Here is a 22574-nt window from a genome sequence, read left to right as displayed (position 1 = left end):
TCGCGAATCCGAGAAACCACCACCAAGGAGCCGACACCGATGCAAACACACGAGGGTTTATTTACAAGCTCAAGCTTGGGTCCAAGTGTACCCGACACAGCGGAGCAGGGACTTGGGCCCCGAAGTGGGTTACAGCTGGGTTTTTTATAGGCTGGTCTAGGGGATTTCCAGAAGGGATGGAAGAATTCTAAGATGGGACTTTCTATCATGGGCGTGGGCTCTGTTGTCTTTCTGATACGGGATTCTCTGCCGAGGGCAATTCTGAGCTCTGTTGTCTTTCTGATATGGGATTACCCGCCGAGGACATTGAGGACGTTCTGCAGTTTTTCCCCTTAAAGTTCAGCTCTTACTCACAGGGACCTAAGATGGCTGTACTTGTGCTAATGCTAAACTTTAGGTGGGATGGCCTTAATTTTTCTCGGCCTCCACATTATGCCTTATAATTTTTTCTTGATAGCTTCACATGTACTGGGTAAAAGGAACTGCTGTAAATAGGCCTTTAGTAATGTGGTGGTTAGGTTTTGGGAGTGGGTTAAGAGTTCTTTAGTCCTGTGTTTAGTTCTTAGTCCTTTGGTGAGTATATGCCTTTGGACTGTGAACTTCACAAGTATTTCTCAGTTTTTTACTCCACCCCTAGGTGGTATAGTGTGGCTAGAGTAGTCTAGGGTTGAGTATTTCTCTTCCCCAGGTAAGTTGGGTTCTGATAATACCTCCAGGAGATAGACTCTAGTTAACTAGTTTCCCCTGAGGGCAGGCCTTCTTAAGAACAGATTGGTTCCTTATCATCAACTCTGACAAAGCCCAAGAGGATTTTCTCTGATATTTACCGTGGGAATCTTGAGCTCCTGGAGGTAAATCTGACAATATGGTGGGTATGCCCCTAAGACTATATTTTCCTAGTTTTAAACTTTCAGATTTGTTCACAATGAGCCTCCAGCAACCTGTTAGTTATTGTTCACAATTTCCTGCCTCAGCACTGGTTCTCTTGGCAGTTTCCACTGGTGAGTCCCTCCTGTGGTAAGCCACAATTCCTTGTCCATCTCTGGGGGGGGGGGGGCAGTAATTTGCCTTTTGTCCTCCCTTCTCTTATGGATGGATCCAATGACAGTTGTTGATTTTTTAGTCTTTTTCAGGTTTTTATTTGTTAGGACAAAGTAATGACTTCGAAGTTCCTTACATGTGTAACTGAAAACTGGAAGTGTGATTTGATTTTTAAGCTTGGCTTCCTTACTGTTATTTTGGATCAGAGTAGCTACATTTTCAGTGTTTGGTAAGAGGTTCTGCTTAAGCCCCTTGAGCCACTCAGGCTCCGGGTTCTTTGCTGATGTATCTGTGTGTGCCTTCAGGAATGCTTTCTAGTCTGCTCCACATGTCCTTCTGATCCCTCCTGGGTGGGTGCAGCCTAGTGCATTTCGTAGCCTTCTGTATCTCCAGGGGTGAGTGTGACCTCCTGAATTATTCTTCTTGGTTGCCTCTGTCCCTGGTTCTCTGTGTTAAAATTCTTGTTAATATGCTGTTTCACTTGTTGCTACTATTACCACGAGCTACCAACTCCCTCTTAATTACTTACCACCAAGATCTCCCTTGTTTTTGACAGTGCCCTTAGGCAGGAACTTCTTGCTCTATTCCAAGTAAGTCAGTCCTCTCAGGCAGATATTCTGAGCTCTTTTTTCTTTATTGCCTATTTCTCCTCCCTGGGGAGAACCTTTGTGTCACACTACTGGAGTTGGTGGCAAGAGCATGGCTTGCTTCTCCTGGTGTAAGAGTGGATGTTGGGGATATAGCCTCTGATCTTCTGAGCATATCCTCCTGGCATGGAGCCTCTGCTTAAGGAGCCAGTCTGGGTGAAAATTATTAGGGTCCCAGTATTCTTGATCTGTCATACCTGAGGTAGAGCCTTTACCATAAGAGTGAGAACTGAGTGGGGAAAGGAATACCCAGTCCTCTAATTTTGCCTGCCCAGAATAGCACTTACACAACACAGGCCTGGGGAGGATAAGAGAGGCTGGCATGCCTGTCCTTCCTAGGTGAAACCATAGCCTAAGAGTCTAGGAGCTGGATGGAAAGGGGATTACTACCTTCTTGATAGCACCCATCTGGAGTAGTTTTCATCACAGGGAGCTGATGTGGATAGGAGCAGATTGTGACTCAAATGCCACAGACTCTCACTGTTCTCACTGAGATTTAGTTGTTTTTTTTTTCTTAAATAAATGTTTTTCCATTTGCCATATGCCCTTAGGAAAATTTCCAAAGACTTTAACTGGTTGGTTGTTTTAATGATTTTTCCAGGCAAATGGTTATATAATTGGGGAGAGGGTCCAAGAGCTCCTTATACCAGCTTTGCAGAAATTTCATCCTCACTGGTTGTTTTAAAAGCTGGAAGTAGGTTTAATATACCAAAGGAGACCTCTGTGAGATAGAACTTAGAATCACTAGGCCAGTATTATATCCTTGTTAGTGATCTGAAAACTCAGTTTGGTAATTCTGTCTTTTAGTGTTTTTAAAAAGGAATATTTCAAAGTAATGTCTTCAATTTAGTTCATTTCACCAAAATTTTATTGACATCTTTCCTTGGAATACCAATTTTATGGTGAATAATTTTTGTTTTGCTTTTTAGGTTTTAGGTTTTGAAACCCTGAGGCTCATGTTAATATATTATTTGTGGTTATCAGAATGTCCAATGGATAATATGGTTTGCTGATTAAAGCATAGACTGAAAATAAAATTTCTCTACTCCCCAACCCCTCATTCTCATTTTCAGTACCAAACTAGGAAATATTAGAAATCACTTAACTGCTAAATTGGTTCATTCAGCTGCAAAATGGAACTAATAGTGCCACACAAGGGTGTTGTGAAGCTTAATAAATATTGCTAAAGCGTTTGTTTCTGTGGAAACTCCTGTATTTATTTAAAAAATATATTCATATTTCTTAGACTTTAAAATGTGCTCATTAAGAGCTCATATATACATGTAAGGTATTTTTAATGCAGTAAAATATTATATAGATAGTATACATTAAAGCACTATATACTATATATATCCAAATTGAAAAGAATAATAATATAGTGTTGATTTATTGGCTGTACATCCTAAAGAAATTATGGTTTTCTACAGTTAGAAAGAATTGCTTTATATAATTGCTTTATATAATTGATATTTATGTATTAATTGGCTAATAATCTATTGTAGTGCAAAATAGAAAATTTGGAATAAAGTATAATTATGCCATGTTTTCTTAGTGATATAGAATCTTAAAAATGAAATTTGAAATGAATATATATATATCTTTTTTAATGATAGCCAAAGCTATGATATTGGGAAGATGGATAAGAATTCTGTTGGGCCAGAAATGCTGGTAAGGATCATGTTAAATATTGTAGAAGTAGGTTGAAGAAATATATTCTATGTTATTGTTATTAAACTGTAATGGTCTGTCCCCACTTTGTGAGTAAATTATCCTTTGGGCACATCATTAATATCTCAGTACATTAGTTTCTGTAAAATTGATATACTAATAGAATCTACCATACAGGTAGATTCTTATATCCAAGAGTTAATATATGTAAATGCTGGGAGCAATTTTAGCTTTTAAAATTGCATGTTAAAATTTTTAGGGTTTTCCTTAACTACCCATATAGAATATGCTTAGTATGGAAGTTAATTTTAATATTTAATCAAGTAAAATATGATTAGGTAAATGAATGTGATGTAAAAGTAATTTAATATATGCCATAGCAAAATGGAATTTTGTTTGAATATCTATCTTTACTTCTTACCTTTATGGTATCTCAATCAAAATATCACTGAATACCTATATATATCTAGCAATATGATAGATGGGAAATAACAGAGAAGTATAAAACATGACTTCTACCCTTAAAAAGCTTATGTTTGAAGCATAAAACTAATATAAGTATTGAATGAATATTATTCAGCCTTGATATAGAAGGAAATTCTGGCACATGCTACAACATAGATGAACCTTGAGGATATTACTCTAAGTGAAATAAGCCATTCACAAAAAAGATAAATATTGTATGATTCCATTTAAATAAAGTATTGTGAGTAGTCAAATTAATAGAAACGTAAAATAAAGTAGTAGTTGCAGCAGTTTGGAGGGAGGAGAATATTGGGGGAGCTATTGTTTAATGGGCACAGAGTTTCAATTTTGGAAGATTGAGAGTTCTGAAGATAGATGATGGTAAAGGCTGCACAACATTGCAAATATACTTAATACTACTGAACCGTACACTTAAAAATGGTTAAGATAGTCAATTTTATGTGTATTTTAACACAATTGAAAATAATAAAAACATTGTTATAGTGTCACATCATGGCATGTTATATGAGAATGAGAATAAATGAGCTACAGTAATTGCAACAATATGTATGTTCTCACATATAATGTTGAGTAAACAAAACAATTTATAAAGTAGTAGTACATACTGTATGACTCCATAAATGTAAATGCCAGAAGCAAGTAGAGCGAATGTACACGGTATTGGAAGACAGGTAATTTGTTACCCTTTTTTAGAATAGTGTCTGAAGAGAGTCTTGAGGTGAGCCTGTTGCTGTTTAATGTTCTGTTTTTTTATTTATCTGTTGTTAACATACATGTGTTCACTTTGTGAAAATTCAGAGCTGTGCTCTTGAGATTTTTGAACTTTTTTGTATATATTGTATACTTCAATTAAGGTTTCAGGGCAGCCTGGGTGGCTCAGCGGTTTGGCGCCACCTTCAGCCCAGGGCGTGATCCCGGAGACCCGGAATCGAGTCCCACATGGGGCTCCCTCCATGGAGCCTGCTTCTTCCTCTGCCTGTGTCTCTGACTCTCTCTCTTTCTCTCATAAATAAATAAATAAATTCTTTAAAAAAATAAAGTTTCAAAAATAGATTCTAAAAACTAGTACAACCGAGACAATTTAGGAAAAGTAAGTGTTAAACTGTGTGGTTCAGTAAAGGGAAATGTCAGGGTTGGCTAGAGTAGCTGAAGAAGCATTCTGGTAGGAAGGCCTTGAAAAGTACAGTGAAAATGCAGGGAGAAGGGGATACCAGGCAAGGGATCTAGATGAGATGATGTCTGGAGGAGAAAAAAAGGATGGAAGACTACAGAGTTAATGTGATTGAAATGTAATATTTATGTTGTGAATTATGGAGAGGTAAGATTATGAAGTAGTTTATGTAGTTTTTCACACTAGCAGTACTTTATCAAGGTATAATTTATATATACTAAATTGCACAGATCTTAAGTGTATAGCCTGATGAATTATAATATATCTAGATAGTCTTACAACTACCATGTATATCAAGATACAGAAATTTCCATGACCCTCAAAAATTCCCTTGGCCCTTTCCGATTGATAGCCTTTCACACTCTCAAGATGAAACAACTATTCTGACTTCTCTGGCTATAGATTATTTTTAGTTTTTCTTGAACTTTGTATAAATGGAATAATATAGTATCTCCTGTTTTGTGTATGGCTTCTTTTACTTAACATAATGGTTTGAGATTCTTTCATCATCATCATCATCATCATCATCATAATAATAATAATGATAATGATATTAAGTACCTTGTATACATCTTACTTGACCTTAGTTTTTTAATTAAAAAACTCAGAAATAGGACACCCTAACTATAATTTCTCTAGGTTTACAGAGCTTTAGTAAGTTAAGATTATCTTTCCCTGGTCCTACTGCCCCCTCTTTATATTTAGAGGCAGATTCTTCATGGAAATAGAGCTCTTTCTTTCAAAATCTAAATCTGTAGTTAAATACATAAATGCTGACTAGACTTACTCCCCTTATTAATGTAAACGTGGCTGGAGAAATGGGCTTAAATTCAGCAATACATATTGATTTTAAAACTTAGCTGAGTTGTGAAAAACCTTCTTTATAGGAAAGCATATCTGTTCCTTTTTTTTATAAAAGATTTTATTTATTTATTCATGAGAGACACAGAATGAGAGAGAGAGAGAGAGAGAGAGAGGCAGAGTGTACACAGGCAGAGGGAGAAGCAGGCTCCATGCAGGGAGCCCGACGTGGGACTCGATACCGAGTCTCCAGGATCAGGCCCTGAGCTGAAGGCAGCTGCACTAAACCGCTGAGCCACCAGGCTGCCCTGTTCTACTAAAATGATGGTATATGTGCTCTTGGTCCAATTGGTTGATCTCAACTACCCTGTAAAGTTTTTGAGAGAGGGATTATGTCTTTCTATTTATCTCTCAAGCAATGCTACCTATACTGTGGGCAGTAAGATTATTAAATTAAATATTGCTGTGCTATTGTTTCCTCTATTTTTAGAGTGGGAATTATAAAGTACTTCAATACTAAAACACTGTTAGGAAAATAATTATATTAACATAATTGTATTAAATTTAAATAAGCTATTATAAAATTCTTAGTATTTGGCATGGGCAGCTTAATGATGAGACATATTCCAGACTCTGTGGTTACCTAAGGAAATGCTATTTCATAATAGTGACTTAAGTTGGAGAAGATGCCCATCACTGTGTAAGTGCTAATCAGCTGCTGCATTGCAATTTAACCCTCAACTGAGTGCTTTTTTCTTTTTTAATTATAGGCTAAAGTTCTGCGGTTACTAGCTACTGCTTATGTGGATTGGGATGACCAAGAATATTATGATAAGGCTCTCAGTGCTATAAACCTAGCAAACAAGGTATAAGAGGGTTCTACTTTTGCATATAAACTAATGCACTTTTTGGAGCTTCAATTCACATTTTGAAATGTAGTTTAGACATTTGCTTTGGTATTCCTACTTTTTTACTTAATTATTTGCTCTTTATTTTTTAATGTAATCACATTACAATGGAAAATTAGAAGTAAAAAAGAAAATGGTGGTATTATTTATACTTAATAAAAACCAAAGTATGATTAAATTGCTTTGATTTAGTGGCAATTCACAGATGATACCAGATAAAACAAAAATGCTTTTCTCACATTAAGAGATCTATGTATTTCTTTTATTTTTCATGTGGTTACCAGAGGGGAGTTGGGTAGGGAGAGGGGGAAATAGGTAAAGGAATTTGAGAGATACAGACTTCCAGTAACAAAATAAATAAGTCATGGAGATGAAAAGTATAGCATAGAAAATATAATCAATAAAATTGTAAAAATGTCATTTGGTGATAGATGATGACTACACTTATTGTGGTGACTATTAAGTAATGTATAGAATTGTGGAATCACTATGTTGTAACACCTGAAACTAATATAATACTATGTTAATTATACTTCAATAAAACAAATATCCATTTTTTAGCATCAGATTGTTTCAATCTGTTCTGCACAGAAAGGAAAAAATAAAATATATTTTCTTAACAAGAGACTTTTTGAAAAAAATTTTCTTTTGCATGAAATGGAAAGGGTTCTCTCTGCTGTGAATTTTTAGGATAAAGAAGGAAATGGTGATAAAATAGGCAGGTAATGGGATTTTGTTTAAAAAACAGTGAAGAGCTCCTGGGTGGCTCAGTCAGTTAAGTGCCTGACTGTCAGTCTCAGCTCAGATCTTGGTGCTCAGGGTCCTGAGTTCAAGCCCTTCATTGCTGTGGAGCCTACTTTAAAAAATCAGTCAATAAATAAACAAAAAATGTTAGTGGTTCACTTTTAGCTCACGTTCTTACATACATACATACATACATATATACCTCTACCCTTCTGGACAAAGAATATTGATAGGGTGATGACCATTTAAAAAGAGAGTTAGGGGTGTCTGGCTGGCTCAGGGGTGGAACATGTGGCTATTGGTCTTGGGGTTGTGAGTTCAAGCCCCCCCCACATTGGGTATAGAGATTGCTTAAAAATAAATCTTTACTTTTCATTTATTTATTTATTTATTTAAAGATTTTATTTATTTATTCATGAGAGACACAGTGAGGGGCAGAGACATAGGCAGAGAGAGAAGCAGGCTCCTCGCAAGGAGCCGGATGTGGAACTTCATCCTGGACCCCAGGATCATGCCCTGAGCGGAAGGCAGACGCTTAACCACTGAGCCACCCAGGTGTCCCAAAAATAACAAATCTTTACATAAAAAATAAAAAGAGAGTCATTTAGGATCAATGTATTTTATTTGGGATCCCTGGGTGGCGCAGCGGTTTAGCGCCTGTCTTTGGCCCAGGGCGCAATCCTGGAGACCTGGGATCGAATCCCATGTCGGGCTCCCGGTGCATGGAGCCTGCTCCTCCCTCTGCCTGTGTCTCTGCCTCTCTCTCTCTCTGTGTGTGTGATGACTATCATAAATAAATAAAAATTTTAAAAAATGTATTTTATTTAATAAGGCAAATAATTATGCTTTTTTCCAGTTTCAATTTAAATTCCAGTCAGCATACAGTGCAATATTAGTTTCAGGTATACAATGTAGTGATTGAACACTTCAGTACAATACCTGGTGCTTATTACAAGTACACTCCTTCATCCATCACCTATTTAACCCATCCCCTTACCCACCTCCCCTCTGGTTTGTTCTCAATAGTTAAGAGTCTGTTTCTTGGTATGCTATTCATTCTTTCTTTTCCTCTTTTGCTCATTTCTTTTGTTTCTTAAATTCCTATATGAGTGAAATCATATGGTATTTATCTTTCTGTGATTTTTTTTGCTTAGCATAATACTCTCTAGCTCTAGCCACATCATGATAAATGTCGAATTTTCATTCTTTTTATGATTGAGTAATATTTGTGTGTGTGTGTGTGTGTGTGTGTATGTGTATACACATACCACATCTTCTTTATCCATTCATCAATTGATGGACACTTGGTCTATTTCAGTATCTGGGGTATGGTGAGTAATGCGCTAAATATAAGGGTGCATATATCCCCCCTGGGTAAATACTTAGTAGTACAATTGCTGGATCCCAGGGTGGTTCTATTTTTAACTTTTTGAGGAACCTCCTGCTTCTTTCCAGAGCAGCTGCACCAGTTTGCATTCCCACCAATAGTAAAAAAGGGTTCCCATTTCTCCACATCTTTGCCAGCCAACACTTATTGTTTCTTGTGTTGTTGATGTTAGCCATACTGACAGGTGTGAGGTGATAATCTCACTGTAGTTTTGATTTGTATTTCCCTGATGAAGGGTGATGTTGAACATTTTTTCATGTGTCTGTTGCTAATCTGTATGTCTTATTTGGAGAAATGACTGTTGATGTCTTGTGCCCACTTTTTAATTGGATTATTCATTTTTGGGGTGTTGAGTTTTTAAAGATATGTCATGTATCAGATATGTCATCTGCAAATATTTTCTCCTATTCTGTAAGTTGCCATTTAGTTTTGTTGATTGTTTCCTTCTCTGTACAGAAGCTTTTTATTTTGATGAAATCCCAATAGTTTATTTTTGCTTTTGGTTCCCTTGCCTCAGGAGACAGAACTAGAGAGAAGCTGCTATGGCTGATGTCAGAGAAGTTACTATCTATGTTCTCCTCTAGGATTTTTATGGTTTTCTGTCTCACATTTACATCTTTCATCCATATTGAATTTATTTTTTGTATGGCATAAAAAAGTGGTCCAGTTTCATTCTGGCATGTTGCTCTCCAGTTTCCCCAACACCATTTGTTGAAGAGGCTGTCTTTTTTCTGATTGGATATTCTTTCATGATTTATCAAAGAATAGTTCACCATATGGTTGTGGGTCCATTTCTGGGTTCTCTCTTCTGTTCCATTGATCTGAGTGTCTGTTTTTGTGCTAGTACCATACTGTCCTGATCACTACAGCTTTGTAATATAACTTGAAGTCCAGAATTGTGATGCTTCCAAGCTTTGATCTTCTTTCTCCAGGTTGTTTTGGCTATTTGGGGTCTTTGGTGGTTCCATACAGCTTTAGGATTATTTGTTATAGCTCTGTGAAAAATGCTGTTGGTATTTTATAGGGATAGTATTAAATGTGTAGATCTATTTGGGTAGTATAGACATTTAAACAATATTTGTCCTTCCAATCCATGAGCATGAAATGCCTTTCCATTTCTTTGTGTCATCTGCAATTTCTTTCATCAGTGTTTTATAGCTTTCACAGTATAGGTCTTTTACCTCTTTGGTTAGGTTGTTTCTTAGGTAGTTTTTGGTGCAATTGTAAGTGGGATTGTTTTCTTATTTCTCTTTCTGCTGCTTCATTAGTGGTGTATAGAAATGCAACAGATTTCTGTATGTTGATTTTTGTATTCTGTGACTTTATAGAAATAGTTTATCAATTCTAGCAGCTTTTTGGTGGAATGTTTCAGGTTTTCTATATAGAGTATCAGGTCTTCTTTAAATGGTGAAAGTTTGATTTCTTCCTTGCCAATTTGATGCCTTTCTTTTTGTTTTGATGCCTGTCTGATTGCTGTGGCTAGCTCTTCCAGGACTCTGTTATATAACAGTGGTGAGAGGGCAGCCCAGGTGGCAGAGCAGTTTAGCTCTGCCTTCGGCCCAGTGTGTGATCCTGGAGACCTGGGATCAAGTCCTGAGTCAGGCTCCCTACATGGAGCCTGCTTCTCCCTCTGCCTGTGTCTCTGCCCCCCCGCCCCCGTGTCTCTCGTGAATAAATAAATAAAATCTTTAAAAACTAAACAAAACAAAAACAGCGGTGAGAGAGGACAACCCTGTCTTGTCCCTGACCATGGAGGAAAAGCTCTGTTTTTCTCCATTGAGAATGATATTAGTTATGGATTTTTCACATATGGCCTTTATTATGTTGAGGTATGTTCCCTCTAAACCTACTTTGTTGAAGGTTTTTATCATGAATGAATGTTGTTCTTTGTCAAATGCTTTTTCTGCATCTGTTGAAAAGATCATAAAGTTCTTATCCTTTATTTAGTGCTGTATCACATGGATTGATTTGTGAATATTGAACCACCCTTCCAGCCCAGGAATAAATCCCACTTGATCATGGTGAACGACTTTTTAAAATGTATTGTTGGATTCAGTATGCTAGTATTTTTTTTAAAAGATTTTTATTTACTTATTTATGAAAGGCACACAGAGAAAGGCAGAGACATAGGCAGAGGGAAAAGCAGGCTCCCTGTGGGGAGCCTGATGTGGGACTTGATCCCAGGACCCAGGGATCATGACCTGAGCCGAAAGCAGATGCTCAACCATTGAGCCACCCAGGATCCCTGTAAGCTAGTATTTTATTGAGAGTTTTTCCGTCCATGTTCATCAGACATTTTGGCCTGTAGTCCTCCTTTTTAGTGGAGTCCTTATCTGGTTTTAGAATGAGGTTAATGCTGGTCTCATAGAATGAATTTGGGAGTTTTCCTTCCTTTTTTATTTTTTGGAATAGTTTGAGAAGAATAAATATTAACTCTTCTTTAAATGTCTGGTAAAATTACCTGTGAAGCCATCTGGCCCTGGACTGTTGTTTGTTGGATGTTTTTTGATTACTGATTCAGTTGCTTTGCTTGGTTATCAGTTTGTTCAAGTTTTCTGTTTCTTCCTATTTCAGTTGTGGTAGTTTATGTTTCTAGGAATTAATCATTTTCTTCCAGCTTGTCCAATTTGTTGGCATATAGTTTTTCATAATATTCTCTTATAATTATTTCTGTTTCTGTAGTGTTGGTTTATTTCTCCTGTCTCATTTGTGATTTCATTTATTTGGATCCTTTCTCTTTTCTTTTTTGATAAGTCTGGCTAGATGTTATCAATTTTATTAATTTTTTCAAAGAACCAGATCCTGGTTTCATTGATCTATTCTGTTGACTTTTTTAGTTTCTGTATCATTTATTTTTGCTCTAATCTTATTTCTGTCCTTTTGCTGACTTTAGGCTTTGTTCTTTCTGTGGCTCCTTTAGGTGTAAGGTTAGGTTGTTTTTTAAGAATTTTCTTGATTCTTGAGATAGGTCTGTATTGCTAGGTACTTCCTTATTAGAACTGCTTTTGCTGCATCCTAAAGCTTTTGTACTGTTATGTTTTCAATTTCATTTGTTTGTTGACTCATTCATTGTTTAGTAGCATGTTGTTTAACCTCATTTTTTTTGTGGTCTTTCCAAATTTTTTGTTGTTGTTGACTTGTAGTTTTAATAGTGTTGTTGTCAGAAAAGGTGCATAGTATGATTTCAGTCTGATTTGTATTTGATGAGGCTTGTTTTGTGACCTAATATGTGATCTATTCTGAGAATATTCCATGTGTACTTGAAAAGAATGTGTATTTTGCTATTTTAGAACAGAATGATCTGAATATATTTGTTAAGTCCATCAGGTCCAGTGTGTCATTCAGAGTCCTTGTCCATTGCTGTGAGTGGGGTGTTAAAGTCCCCTACTATTATTGTATTATTATCAGTGAGTTCCTTTGTATTTGTTACTAACTGTTTTATGTATTTGGGTGCTCTCATGTTGGGTGCATAAATATTTACAATTGTTATTTTCTTGCTGGATTATCCCCTTATTATTATATAGTGCTTTTCTTTGTTGTTACAGTCTGTTTTAAAAGTCCAGTTTTTCTGATATACTATTTAATTTTTTTAAAAGCTAACCATTTGTGTGATGGATGTTTCTCCATCCCCTTAATTTCAATCTGCAGGTGTCTTTAGGTCTAAAATGAGTCTCTTGTAAGCAACATTTAGATGGGACTTGTTTTCTTATCCATTCTGACACCCTATACCTTTATATTGGAGCATTTAGTCCGTTTACATTTACAGTAATTATTGTATATAGTGCCATTTTATTCATCGTTTTTTCATTGTTTCTGGAGTTTATCTCTGCCCCTTTCTAGTCTTGCCACTTTTGGTCTTTCTTTCCCACTCAGGGTCCCCTTTAATATTACTTGCAGGGCTGGGTTAGTGGTCCTGAACTCCTTTAGCTTTTGTTTGGGAAACTCTTTATCTTTCCTTCTATTCTGAATGATAGCCTTGATAGATAGAATATTCTTAGCTACAGATTCTTCCCATTCAGTATGTTGAGTATATCATATCACTCCCTTCTGGCTTTCCATGTTCCTGTTGAGAAATCTCCAGCTAGCCTTATATGTTTTTTTTTCTTGTAAGTTAAGGACTTCTTTTGTCTTGCCATTTAGAAAATTTTTTCCCTATCACTGTATTGTTCCGACTTAATTACAATATGTCTTGGTGTTGCCCTGCTTTTTTTTATTTTGATGGGAGTCCTCTGTGCCTCCTGGATTTGGCTCTCTTTCCTTTCCCAGATTAGGGAAGTTTTCAGCTATTTTTCTTGAAATAAATTTTCTGTTCCCCTTTTCTTCTTCTGCTAGAACTCTTATCATATGAATGTTATGATTCATGGAACCACTGAGTTCCCTCGGTCTATTGTCATGTTGCATAATTCTTTCTTTTGTTCAGCTTTATTATTTTCCATTATTTTGTCTTCTAAGACACTAATTTGTTCCTGTTTCTCCCAGCTTGCTGTTCATTGCATGAAGCCTGTTTTCAGTTTTGTTTATTGCATTCTTCATATCTGATTCTTTATGATTTTTAAATTTCATTTATTTATTTATTTTTAAAATTTAAATCTTAGTTACCATACAGTGCAATATTGGTTTCTGGAGTAGAATTCAGTGATTCATTATTTACATATAACTCCCAGTGCTCATCACAAGTGTCCTCTTTAATATCCATTACCCATCTAGTCCATCCCCACTTATCTCCCACTATCAACCCTCAGTTTATTCTCTATTGTTAAGAATCTCTCCTGGTCTGTTTCCCTCTCTCCTTTTTAACTCCCTTTCCATATGTTCATCTGTTTTCTTTTTTTTTCATCTGTTTTCTTTCTTAAATTCCACATATGAGTGAAATCATATAGTATTTGTCTTTCTATGACTTATTTCACTTAGCATAATATACTCTAGCTCCATCCATGTCATTGCAAATGGCAAGCATTCATTCTTCTTGATGGGTGAGTAATATTCCAGTGTGTGTGTGTGTGTGTGTGTGTGTGTGTGTGTGTGAATGCTGCTATAAAAATAGGGGTGCATGTACCCTTTTGAATCTGTATTTTTTGCATCCTTTGGCTAAATACCTAGTAATGCAATTGCTGGATTGTAGGGTAGCTCTATTTTTAACTTTTTGGGGAACCTCCATATGTTTTCCAGAGTGATTGCACCAGTTTGCATTCCCACTAACATTGCAAGAGGGTTCCTCTTTCTCTGCATGACTGATTATTTTTTTTAACTCTTTTATCACTGTGGTAAGGGTCTCACTGATGTCCTTTATTGTTTTCTCAAGTCCAATGAGTGTCCTTATGATTCTTGCTGTAAATTCTTTATCAGCCATATTACTTCTGTCTGTTCTACTTAGATCTCTGACTGTGGCCTTATCTTGTTTCATTTTGGATAAATTCCTCTGTTCTTGCATTTTGTCCAAATCTCTACCTTCTCTGTGTTAGAGAAGCCAGTTATGTCTCTTGTTCCTTCTTCAGTATGGCCTCTTCTCTCCCTTTAGTTCTGGAGTTTGTTCTGTCAGTTTTTAGGTTGACTTATGTATTTAGAATGACTTTTTAGTTATCTAGTTGTGTTCATATTAAGTGTTGAGCCTAAGGACCTCTTACTCCCCCACTATCCTCCTCTCCTCTATATGGATACATTTTATTAATTTTTTATTTTTAAAAAATATTTTATTTATTTATTTGACAGAGAGAGAGCACAAACAGGGGGAATAGCAGGCAGAGGGAGAAGGAGAAACAGTTGAGTCCCCGATGTGGGACTCGATCCCAGACCCTGGTATCATGACCTGAGCCAAAGGCCCATTAAGCCAAAGGCTTAATTTACTGAACCGCCGAGCATCCCTTTACTGATACATTAAAACTTTTTTTCAGCAGACTAGAAGCATAAAAATAAATAGTTTTATTAACCAGAATATTAAATTTCCCAAACAGACCGTTTATTTTAATTATATTTTCCTGAAATTTATATCATGTGGATGGGATTATTTCATGCTGGAAACCTTTTTTTGGGAAAACTTTTTAAACATTAATTTTTTAATTAAAAATATTAATAGAAATAAACAGTTTCAAAAATGCATGTTTTTTGTATTTGCTAAGATGCAATTTCCACCCCCTCTCCCTCAAAGAAAGGCCAGGAGAACTGAGAAGATTGCATACCAGCTATATGCCTTCTTGCCAGCACATATTATTCACTGGATGCAAAAGTTGCAGTTTTTATAGCAATTATTACTCTTATTCCTGAATTACCACATTTAATAGCCTAATTATTAATCCTGGACATAGCTAAATTGGGTGCATTAGGATTTCAGTAGCAATATATACTTGAAAATATTGTATTTAGTAATAATTTCAAACTTACAGAAAAGTTGCAAGAGTGAGAATAGTTCAAAGAGCACCTATATATATGGGGTGTCTGGGTGGCATAATCAGTTAAGCTTCTGACTCTTGGTTTCAGCTCACGTAGTGATCTCAGGATCGAGGCCTGTGTTGGGCTCTGCTTAACATGGAATCTGCTTGAGATTCTCTCTCTGTCCTTCTGCCCCTCACTCTGCTCATGCTCACTCACTTGCTCACTTTCTCTGAAATAAGTAAATAAAATCTTTAAAAAATAACACCTATAAATACCCAGATTAATCTGTTATTCATATTTGTGTATTCTCTTTCCATATTATTGAGGGACTATAATCCATAATATGTTCATATTATTGAGGGATTTAATGTATATTATATGCCCACAATAATGAGCTTGACAGCATTTTTTCTTTTCAATATAGGATTATTCTAGAATCAGATATTCTATTTCTTTGTCATGTCTCCTTAGTCTCCTGTACTCTGGAACATTTCCATAACTTTTTTTTTGACTTCGTGTCATTGACGTGTTGGCAGAATACAGTAGCTTTCCATCTTGTTTTAACTGAAAATTCTTCTATTTGAGATTTATCTCATGATTAGATTTGGTTTATATTTTTGTGACTGGAATATGATACAAATGATGATATTGTGTCACTTCTCAGGATATTTCATCTGGAAGCCCATGAGGTCCATCTATTCCTCATTGGTGATGTCAGTATTGATCACCTGGTCAAAGGTGTTGTCCAATTTCTTCATTGCATATTTAATATTTTCCCATGAAACATAATTAATGGAGAGACTTAAAAATTATGTATATACCCTGTTTCTCATTAAAATATCCCTTCAGAGTTAGTGCTCTTGCTTAAGCTAGTTCTATGATTGTTGCCAAATGATCATTTTTTTAAAATTTATTTTTAAGTAATCTTTACACCCAGTGTGGGGCTCGAACTCACAACCCCTAGCATCAAGAGTCACATGCTCTACTGATTGAGCCAGCTAGGAACCCTGGCAAATGATCATTTTTTGAACTTTAGCACTCCCTCCACATTTACCAGTTGGCAGTCAACATTCTAATGTAAGCAAGAATTTTCCCTTCTCCCATTATTTAATATTTATGTATTTACTTACTTACTTACTTATTGGTTTATTTCATTTATTATCAGTATGGATTTGTGTATTCCTATTTTTTGACTGATTTATAATTATTCTTTTTAATTATCAGTTTTATTGAGATATAATTGACATACAGTAAACTGCACATATTTAAGGAATAAAATTCGATGAGTTTTAACATGTGTATTTGTACCTGTGAAACAATCACAATCAGGATTGTGCATATATATACATCACTCCTCAAAGTTTGTTCATGTCCTTTTGTCAGCCATCTCTCCCACTTCTCTTAAGTAACAGCCTGATCTGCTTTCTGCATAATAGGTTAGTTTGCATTTTCTAGAGTTTTATACAAATGGAATCATAGAGAATATATTGTTTTATATGGCTTCTTTCAACATAATTCTGAGATTTATTCATGTTGTGTGTATGCATATTTCCTTATTGTTGAGTAATATCTCATTTTAGGGATATATACCATAGTTTCTTTTTAATCTACTTTGTGTTTATTATTATAGTTACTTCTGCTTCCATTGACTAATGTTGGCATGGTATATCTTGTGTCCTTTTCACCACTTTTCTTTGTGTTTAAAGAGTATGTCTTGTAAGCTGCGTATAGTTTGATCTTGCTTTTTTTGTCAAATCTGACAATCTCTGCCTTTTAACTGCAGTGTTTAGAATGTTTACATATGATATGATTATTGATATGGTTAAGTTTGAGTTTATCATCTTATTTATATTCTAATTGTCCCATTTATTCTTTATTCCCATTTTCTTCTCTTTCTACCTTCTTTTGGATTATTAGAATACTTATTCAAAATAGTTAATAATGTTAATTCTTCTCTAATTTCCTGGTTGACCCTTTCATCTTTTAGCAGGATGCTCTTTAACCTCCACGTGTTTGAGTTTATTCCAAGTTTCTTCTTGTGACTGAGTTCAAGTTTCAAAGCATTATGCTCTGAAATATGCAAGGGACAATCCCAATTTTTTGGTATCGGTTGAGACGTGATTTGTCACCCAGTATGTGGTCTATTCTGGAGAAAGTTCCATGTGCACTTGAGAACAATGTGGTATTCAGTTGCGTTTGGATGTAAAGTTCTGTAAATATCTGTGAAATCCATCTGGTCCAGTGTATCATTTAAAGGTCTTGCTTTTTGGAGATGTTGTGCTTAGAATATCTGTCATTTGCAGAAAGTGCCATGTTGAAGTCTCCCAGTATAAGTGTATTATTATCTAAGTATGTCTTTGGTTATTAATTGATTGATATACTTGGCATCTCCCACATAAGGAGTATAAATATTCATGATTGTTAGGTCCTCTTGTTGGATAGATCCTTTAAGTATGATATAGTGTCCCTTTTTATCTCTAACTACAGTCTTTGGGATAAACTTTAATTCATCTGATATGAGGATTGCTACCCCTGCTTTCTTTTGAGGACCATTTGAATGGTAAATGGTTCTCCAGCCTTTCATTTCTAGGCTGTAGGTATCCTTAGGTCTAAAATGAGTCTCTTGTAGACAACAAATAGATGGGTATTGCTTTTTTATCCAGTCTGAAACCCTTCGTCTTTTGATGGGATCATTAAGCGCATTCACGTTCAGAGTTACTATTGAAAGATATGAATTTAGTGTCATCAAAATACCTTCAGTCCCTGTTTTTGTGGATTATTTCTTTGGGTGTCCTCTTTCTTTTCCAGAGTCCCCCTTAATATTTCTGGCAGAGCTGGTTTGGTGGTCACATATTCTTTCAGTTTTTGCCTATCTTGGAAGCTCTTTATCTCTCTTTCTATTCTGAATGAGAGCCTTGCTGGATAAAGTATTCTTGGCTACATGTTCTTCTCACTTACAACCCTGAATATATCCTGCCAGCCCTTCCTGGCCTGCCAGGTTTCTGTGGACAGGTGTGCTGTTAATCTAATATTTCTCCCCATATAAGTTAGGGATCTCTTGTCTCTTGCTGCTTTAAGGATTTTCTCTTTATCTTTGGAATTTGCAAGTTTCACTATTAAATGTCGAAGTGTTGAATGATTTTTATTGATTTTACAGGGGGACCTCTCTATCTCCTGGATCTGAATGCCTGTTTCCTTCCCCAAATTAGGGAATTTGTCAGCTACGTTTTGTTTTCATACGTTTTCTGGTCCTCTGTCCCTCTCGGTGCCCTCTGGAACCCCAATTAAATAGAGATTTTTCCTTGTGAGGCTGTCATTTATTTCCCTTAACCTTTCCTCATGGTCTTTTAATTGTTTTTCTCTTTTTTACTCAGCTTCCTTCCTTGCCATCAAATTGTCTTCTATGTCATTCACTCGTTCTTCTACCTCATTAACCCTCATCGTTAGGACCTCCATTTTGGATTGCATCGCATTTAATTGATTTTTAATTTCGGCCTGATTAGATCTAAATTTTACAGTCATGAAGTCTCTTGAACCCTTTATGCTTTTTTTCCAGAGCCACCAGTAGCTTTATAATTGTGCTTCTGAATTGCCTTTCTAACCTCGAATTATAATCCAAATTCTGTAACTCTGTGGGAGAGAGTACTGTTTCTGATTCTTTCTTTTGTGGTGAGGAGTTCTTTTTAGTCATTTTCCTCAGTGCAGAGTGGCTAAAAATGAGTTGTACTTGTTAGAAGCACAAACTCTTCTCCCTGTAGTGTTCCAGCTGTTGTCTCTTTAAATCTCGGGTCAAATTCGTAGGTTTTCAGGATGATTTGAAAGTTATCTAGGTAAGTTGGTGGGGACAGGTGACTTGGGGACCCTACTTCTCTGCCCTCTTACCCCACTCCTTGAATTTATTTTTGTGTATGGCAAAAGAAAGTGGTCCCATTTCTTTCTTTTGCATGTTGCTCTCCAGTTTTCTCAGCACCATTTGTTGAAGAGACTGGCTTTTTCCTATTGGATATTCTTGCCTGCTTCATTGAAGATCAATTGACCACGTAATAGTGGGTTTGTTTTTGGATTTTCTAGTTTGTTCCATTGATCTAAGTGTTTGTTTTGTCAGTGCTATACTGTTTTGATTACTACAGCTTTATAATACAACTTAAGGTCCTGACTTGTTATGCCTCCAGCTTTGCTTTTCTTTTTCATGTTGCTTTGGCTATTGGGAGTCTTTTGTGGTTTCATACAAATTTAGTATAATTTATTCTAGTTCTGTATAAAATACTATTGGTGTTTTTATAGGGAATAGAATTTTCAATGAGAGAGAGCACACACATGAGCAGGGGTGGGGGTACAGAGAGAGAAGCAGACTCCCTGCTGAGTGGGGAGCCCGACATGGGGCTCAATCCTGGTACCCTGAAATCCTGACCTGAGCTGAAGGCAGATGCTTGACCAACTGAGCTGCCCAGGCACGCTGGGAATAGGATTTTCTATATACAATATCATGTTATCTGCAAATAGAAATAATTTTACTTCTTCCAGTCAGGGTGCTTTTTATCTCTTTTTCTTCCTTAATTGCTAGGCAAACATGTCCATTACATTTTTGAATAGAAGTGGCAAGAGCAGACTTCTTTTGCTTGTTCCTGGTCATAGGGAGAAATCTTTTAGTATTTTACCATTTGGTATGGTGTTAGCTGTGAGTTTTTCATAGATGCCCTTTATCAGATTGAATAAGTGCCCTTGTATTCCTAGTTTTTTGAGCATTGATAGAGTTACTTTTAAGATATTTATTTATTTATTTATTTACTTGAGAGAGTCAGAGTGAGAGAGAGTGAGTAAATGGAGAAGAACAAAGGGAAAGAGACAAGCAGACTCTATACTGAGCACAGAGTGTGACATGGGGCTTAATATCTTGACCCTGAGATCATGACCTGAGCCAAAATCAAAAGACACTTAACTGAGCCACCCAGGTACACCATGATAGAGCTACTTTGGATAACAGTGTGACATTACTTGATAAATTTGAACTTAACCATATCCAACCACCCAGCAACTTCACTCCTATGTATATACTTTGGAAAAATGTTTTTGCATTTGTATGCTAGTAGAATTGTACAGAAACTAATGCCATGATTGTTCAAAATAGGAATTGGGTTGAAAATAACTTTGGTATCTAAATTAGAATAGGTAAATTTTGATATACTCATGCAATGGAATACCATACAGTAGTTCTTCTCAAACTTGAGCATGCATAAATATTAACTAGTTTTCCTATTAAAACACAGTGTTCTTGAAGCACCTGGGTGGCTCAGTGGTTGAGCCTTTGGCTCAGGTCGTGATCTCGGCTCCTAGGATCGAGTTCTGCATCAGGCTCCCTGCAGGGAACCTGCTCTTCCCTCTGCCTATGCTTCTGCCTCTCTGTGTCTCCCATGAATAAATAAATAAAATCTTAAAAAAACAAACAAAACACAATGTTCTTATTTATTTTCTTACTAAATAAGTACTAGAATTTATGTTGAAATGGAAACTTTTCATAATGCAAATCAATAATAATTATTTTACCCATTTTCTTAAAAATAATACACACATATACACAATTTATAGGGCCTACACATATTTTCTGATTCGGTAGATTCATGGTGAAACCTGCATTTCTAATAAGTTTTTAGGTAATGCTGATCAAGGAATCCTTTTTGAGGACTATGGTATATAGTAATTAAAAGAAATAAATTCTCTGTATCAACATAAATGAATCTGAAAATCATGACATTGAATGAAAGAAGCAAGTCCAAGAAGAATTTATATTTTGTTTAAGTGAAGTCAAATGCAGGCAAAACTAAACAATATATTGAGTATCTATAAAGAAGAGAAAGGGAATTACTGCACAAAATTCAAGGTGGTATTTACCTTTGTAGGGAAGACAGGGAGTTATAAATGGGCAGGAGTATACAGGCGGCCTGTAATGATTCTGTTCCTTTACCTGTGTGATTAGTGCATGGGTGTTTGTTTTATCATTATTCTGTAAACTATGCATACATATTTTATATAATCATGTGTGTATGTGATAAACTTCACACTAAAATATGGCAAAATTATCTTTAAAGCTCGCCTGAAAACTGGATGACAAATAAGAGGCAGGATAAGTTTAGGAAGAGCTTCATAAGAGGCAGCATATTACAGTGGAAAAATTATGGCCTTTAGAGTCAGAAAGATCTGAATTCAAAATTCAACTCTACCACTTACCAACTATGTCATTGTGTTACTCCATCTGGGCCTCAGATTTCTCATCTACAGAACAGCATTTATAAATACCTTGCCTTGAAAATTCATTGTACCTGGATCCTTTTTTCCAGTAAGTGTTTGGCAAAAAGAAAAAAAGACAAGTAGAAATCTAAGGAATAAGAGTGAGAAACAACAGTGAGAAAAGTTACAGAAAAGACAAGGATATATATTTTTAAAGATTTTATTTATTTATTCATGAGAGACACACAGAGAGAGGTAGAGACACAGGCAGAGGGAGAAGTAGGCTTCCCAAAGGGAGAAGTAGGAGCACAGGGAGCCCAATGTGGGACTTGTTCCCAGGACCCCCTGACCACGCCCTGAGCTGAAGGCAGACATTCAAATGGTGGGCCACCCAGGCGTCCCAAGGATATTAATTATAGGGAGAAAGCTGATGGATTTAACGGATAGTCAGTTATGATTTCTGAAAGTGTAGTTTCAAGAGACAAGGATAGATCTACAGTGCAAATGTTCATAGAAGTGAATCGATGATTATACAATGAAAGCAAAGTATTGTCCATTCTCTGGAGTTGTTTGGTAATGAAATCAAAGGGAAAATCAGAATGTCAACTTGTGTTAGTAGACTAAAGGAAAACAGATCCTGCCAAGCTCTTGAAGACCTGTACATCTCTGAAGATAAAAGGTAATTGAATCTAAGACCTATTCAAACAATGTCTGTTAGGAAATGTGTCAATGCAATAAATTAAAATTTGCAACCTTGGTTTATTATTTGTATTGATGGCATCTCTTTTCGCAAACCCTTTTAATACCAGTGCATACTTTCCCTAACTTTCCATTCTTAAGGCATTTCACACATAAATTGCTATAATTATTTGCCATGTTTGGAACTAAAGAGTACAATGTTCATGTAGAGGCTAAATGGCTTTGTAGAAAGAATGGTTCTCTTCTGTGGACCTATACTTCACTTTTAATCTGTGCCAGCTGTTTAAAGATGTATCCTGTCAGGCAAAAGTGGAAACAGGCAAGAGACCACAGATAGTGTAGAACCAGCTAACAAGGATTTGGAAAAACCATTTAGAGTACATTGTTATTAATAGTAAATATAACAGGTATATCCTATAGTGAAGAAA

The 22574-nt window shown here is 36.0% G+C and overlaps 1 protein-coding gene across 6 annotated transcripts in view; it reads left to right on the top strand.

Moving 5' to 3' along the window:
• The window catches only part of TEX11 (testis expressed 11), a 311535-nt gene that overhangs the window by 83207 nt on the left and 205754 nt on the right, over positions 1-22574 (top strand). For all 6 annotated transcript variants that reach the window (XM_025466112.3, XM_025466113.3, XM_049107547.1 and 3 more), the window contains 2 exons: positions 3302-3356; positions 6585-6680. In XM_025466112.3, the coding sequence (XP_025321897.1) occupies positions 3302-3356; positions 6585-6680 (151 nt within the window). The remainder of the gene's footprint in view (positions 1-3301; positions 3357-6584; positions 6681-22574) is intronic.

Source organism: Canis lupus, chromosome X (genome assembly GCF_003254725.2).
Source record: "Canis lupus dingo isolate Sandy chromosome X, ASM325472v2, whole genome shotgun sequence".
Lineage (NCBI taxonomy): Eukaryota > Metazoa > Chordata > Mammalia > Carnivora > Canidae > Canis > Canis lupus.
The sequence above is the reverse complement of the archived record's forward strand: the minus strand, read 5'-3'. Positions and strand labels throughout refer to the sequence as shown.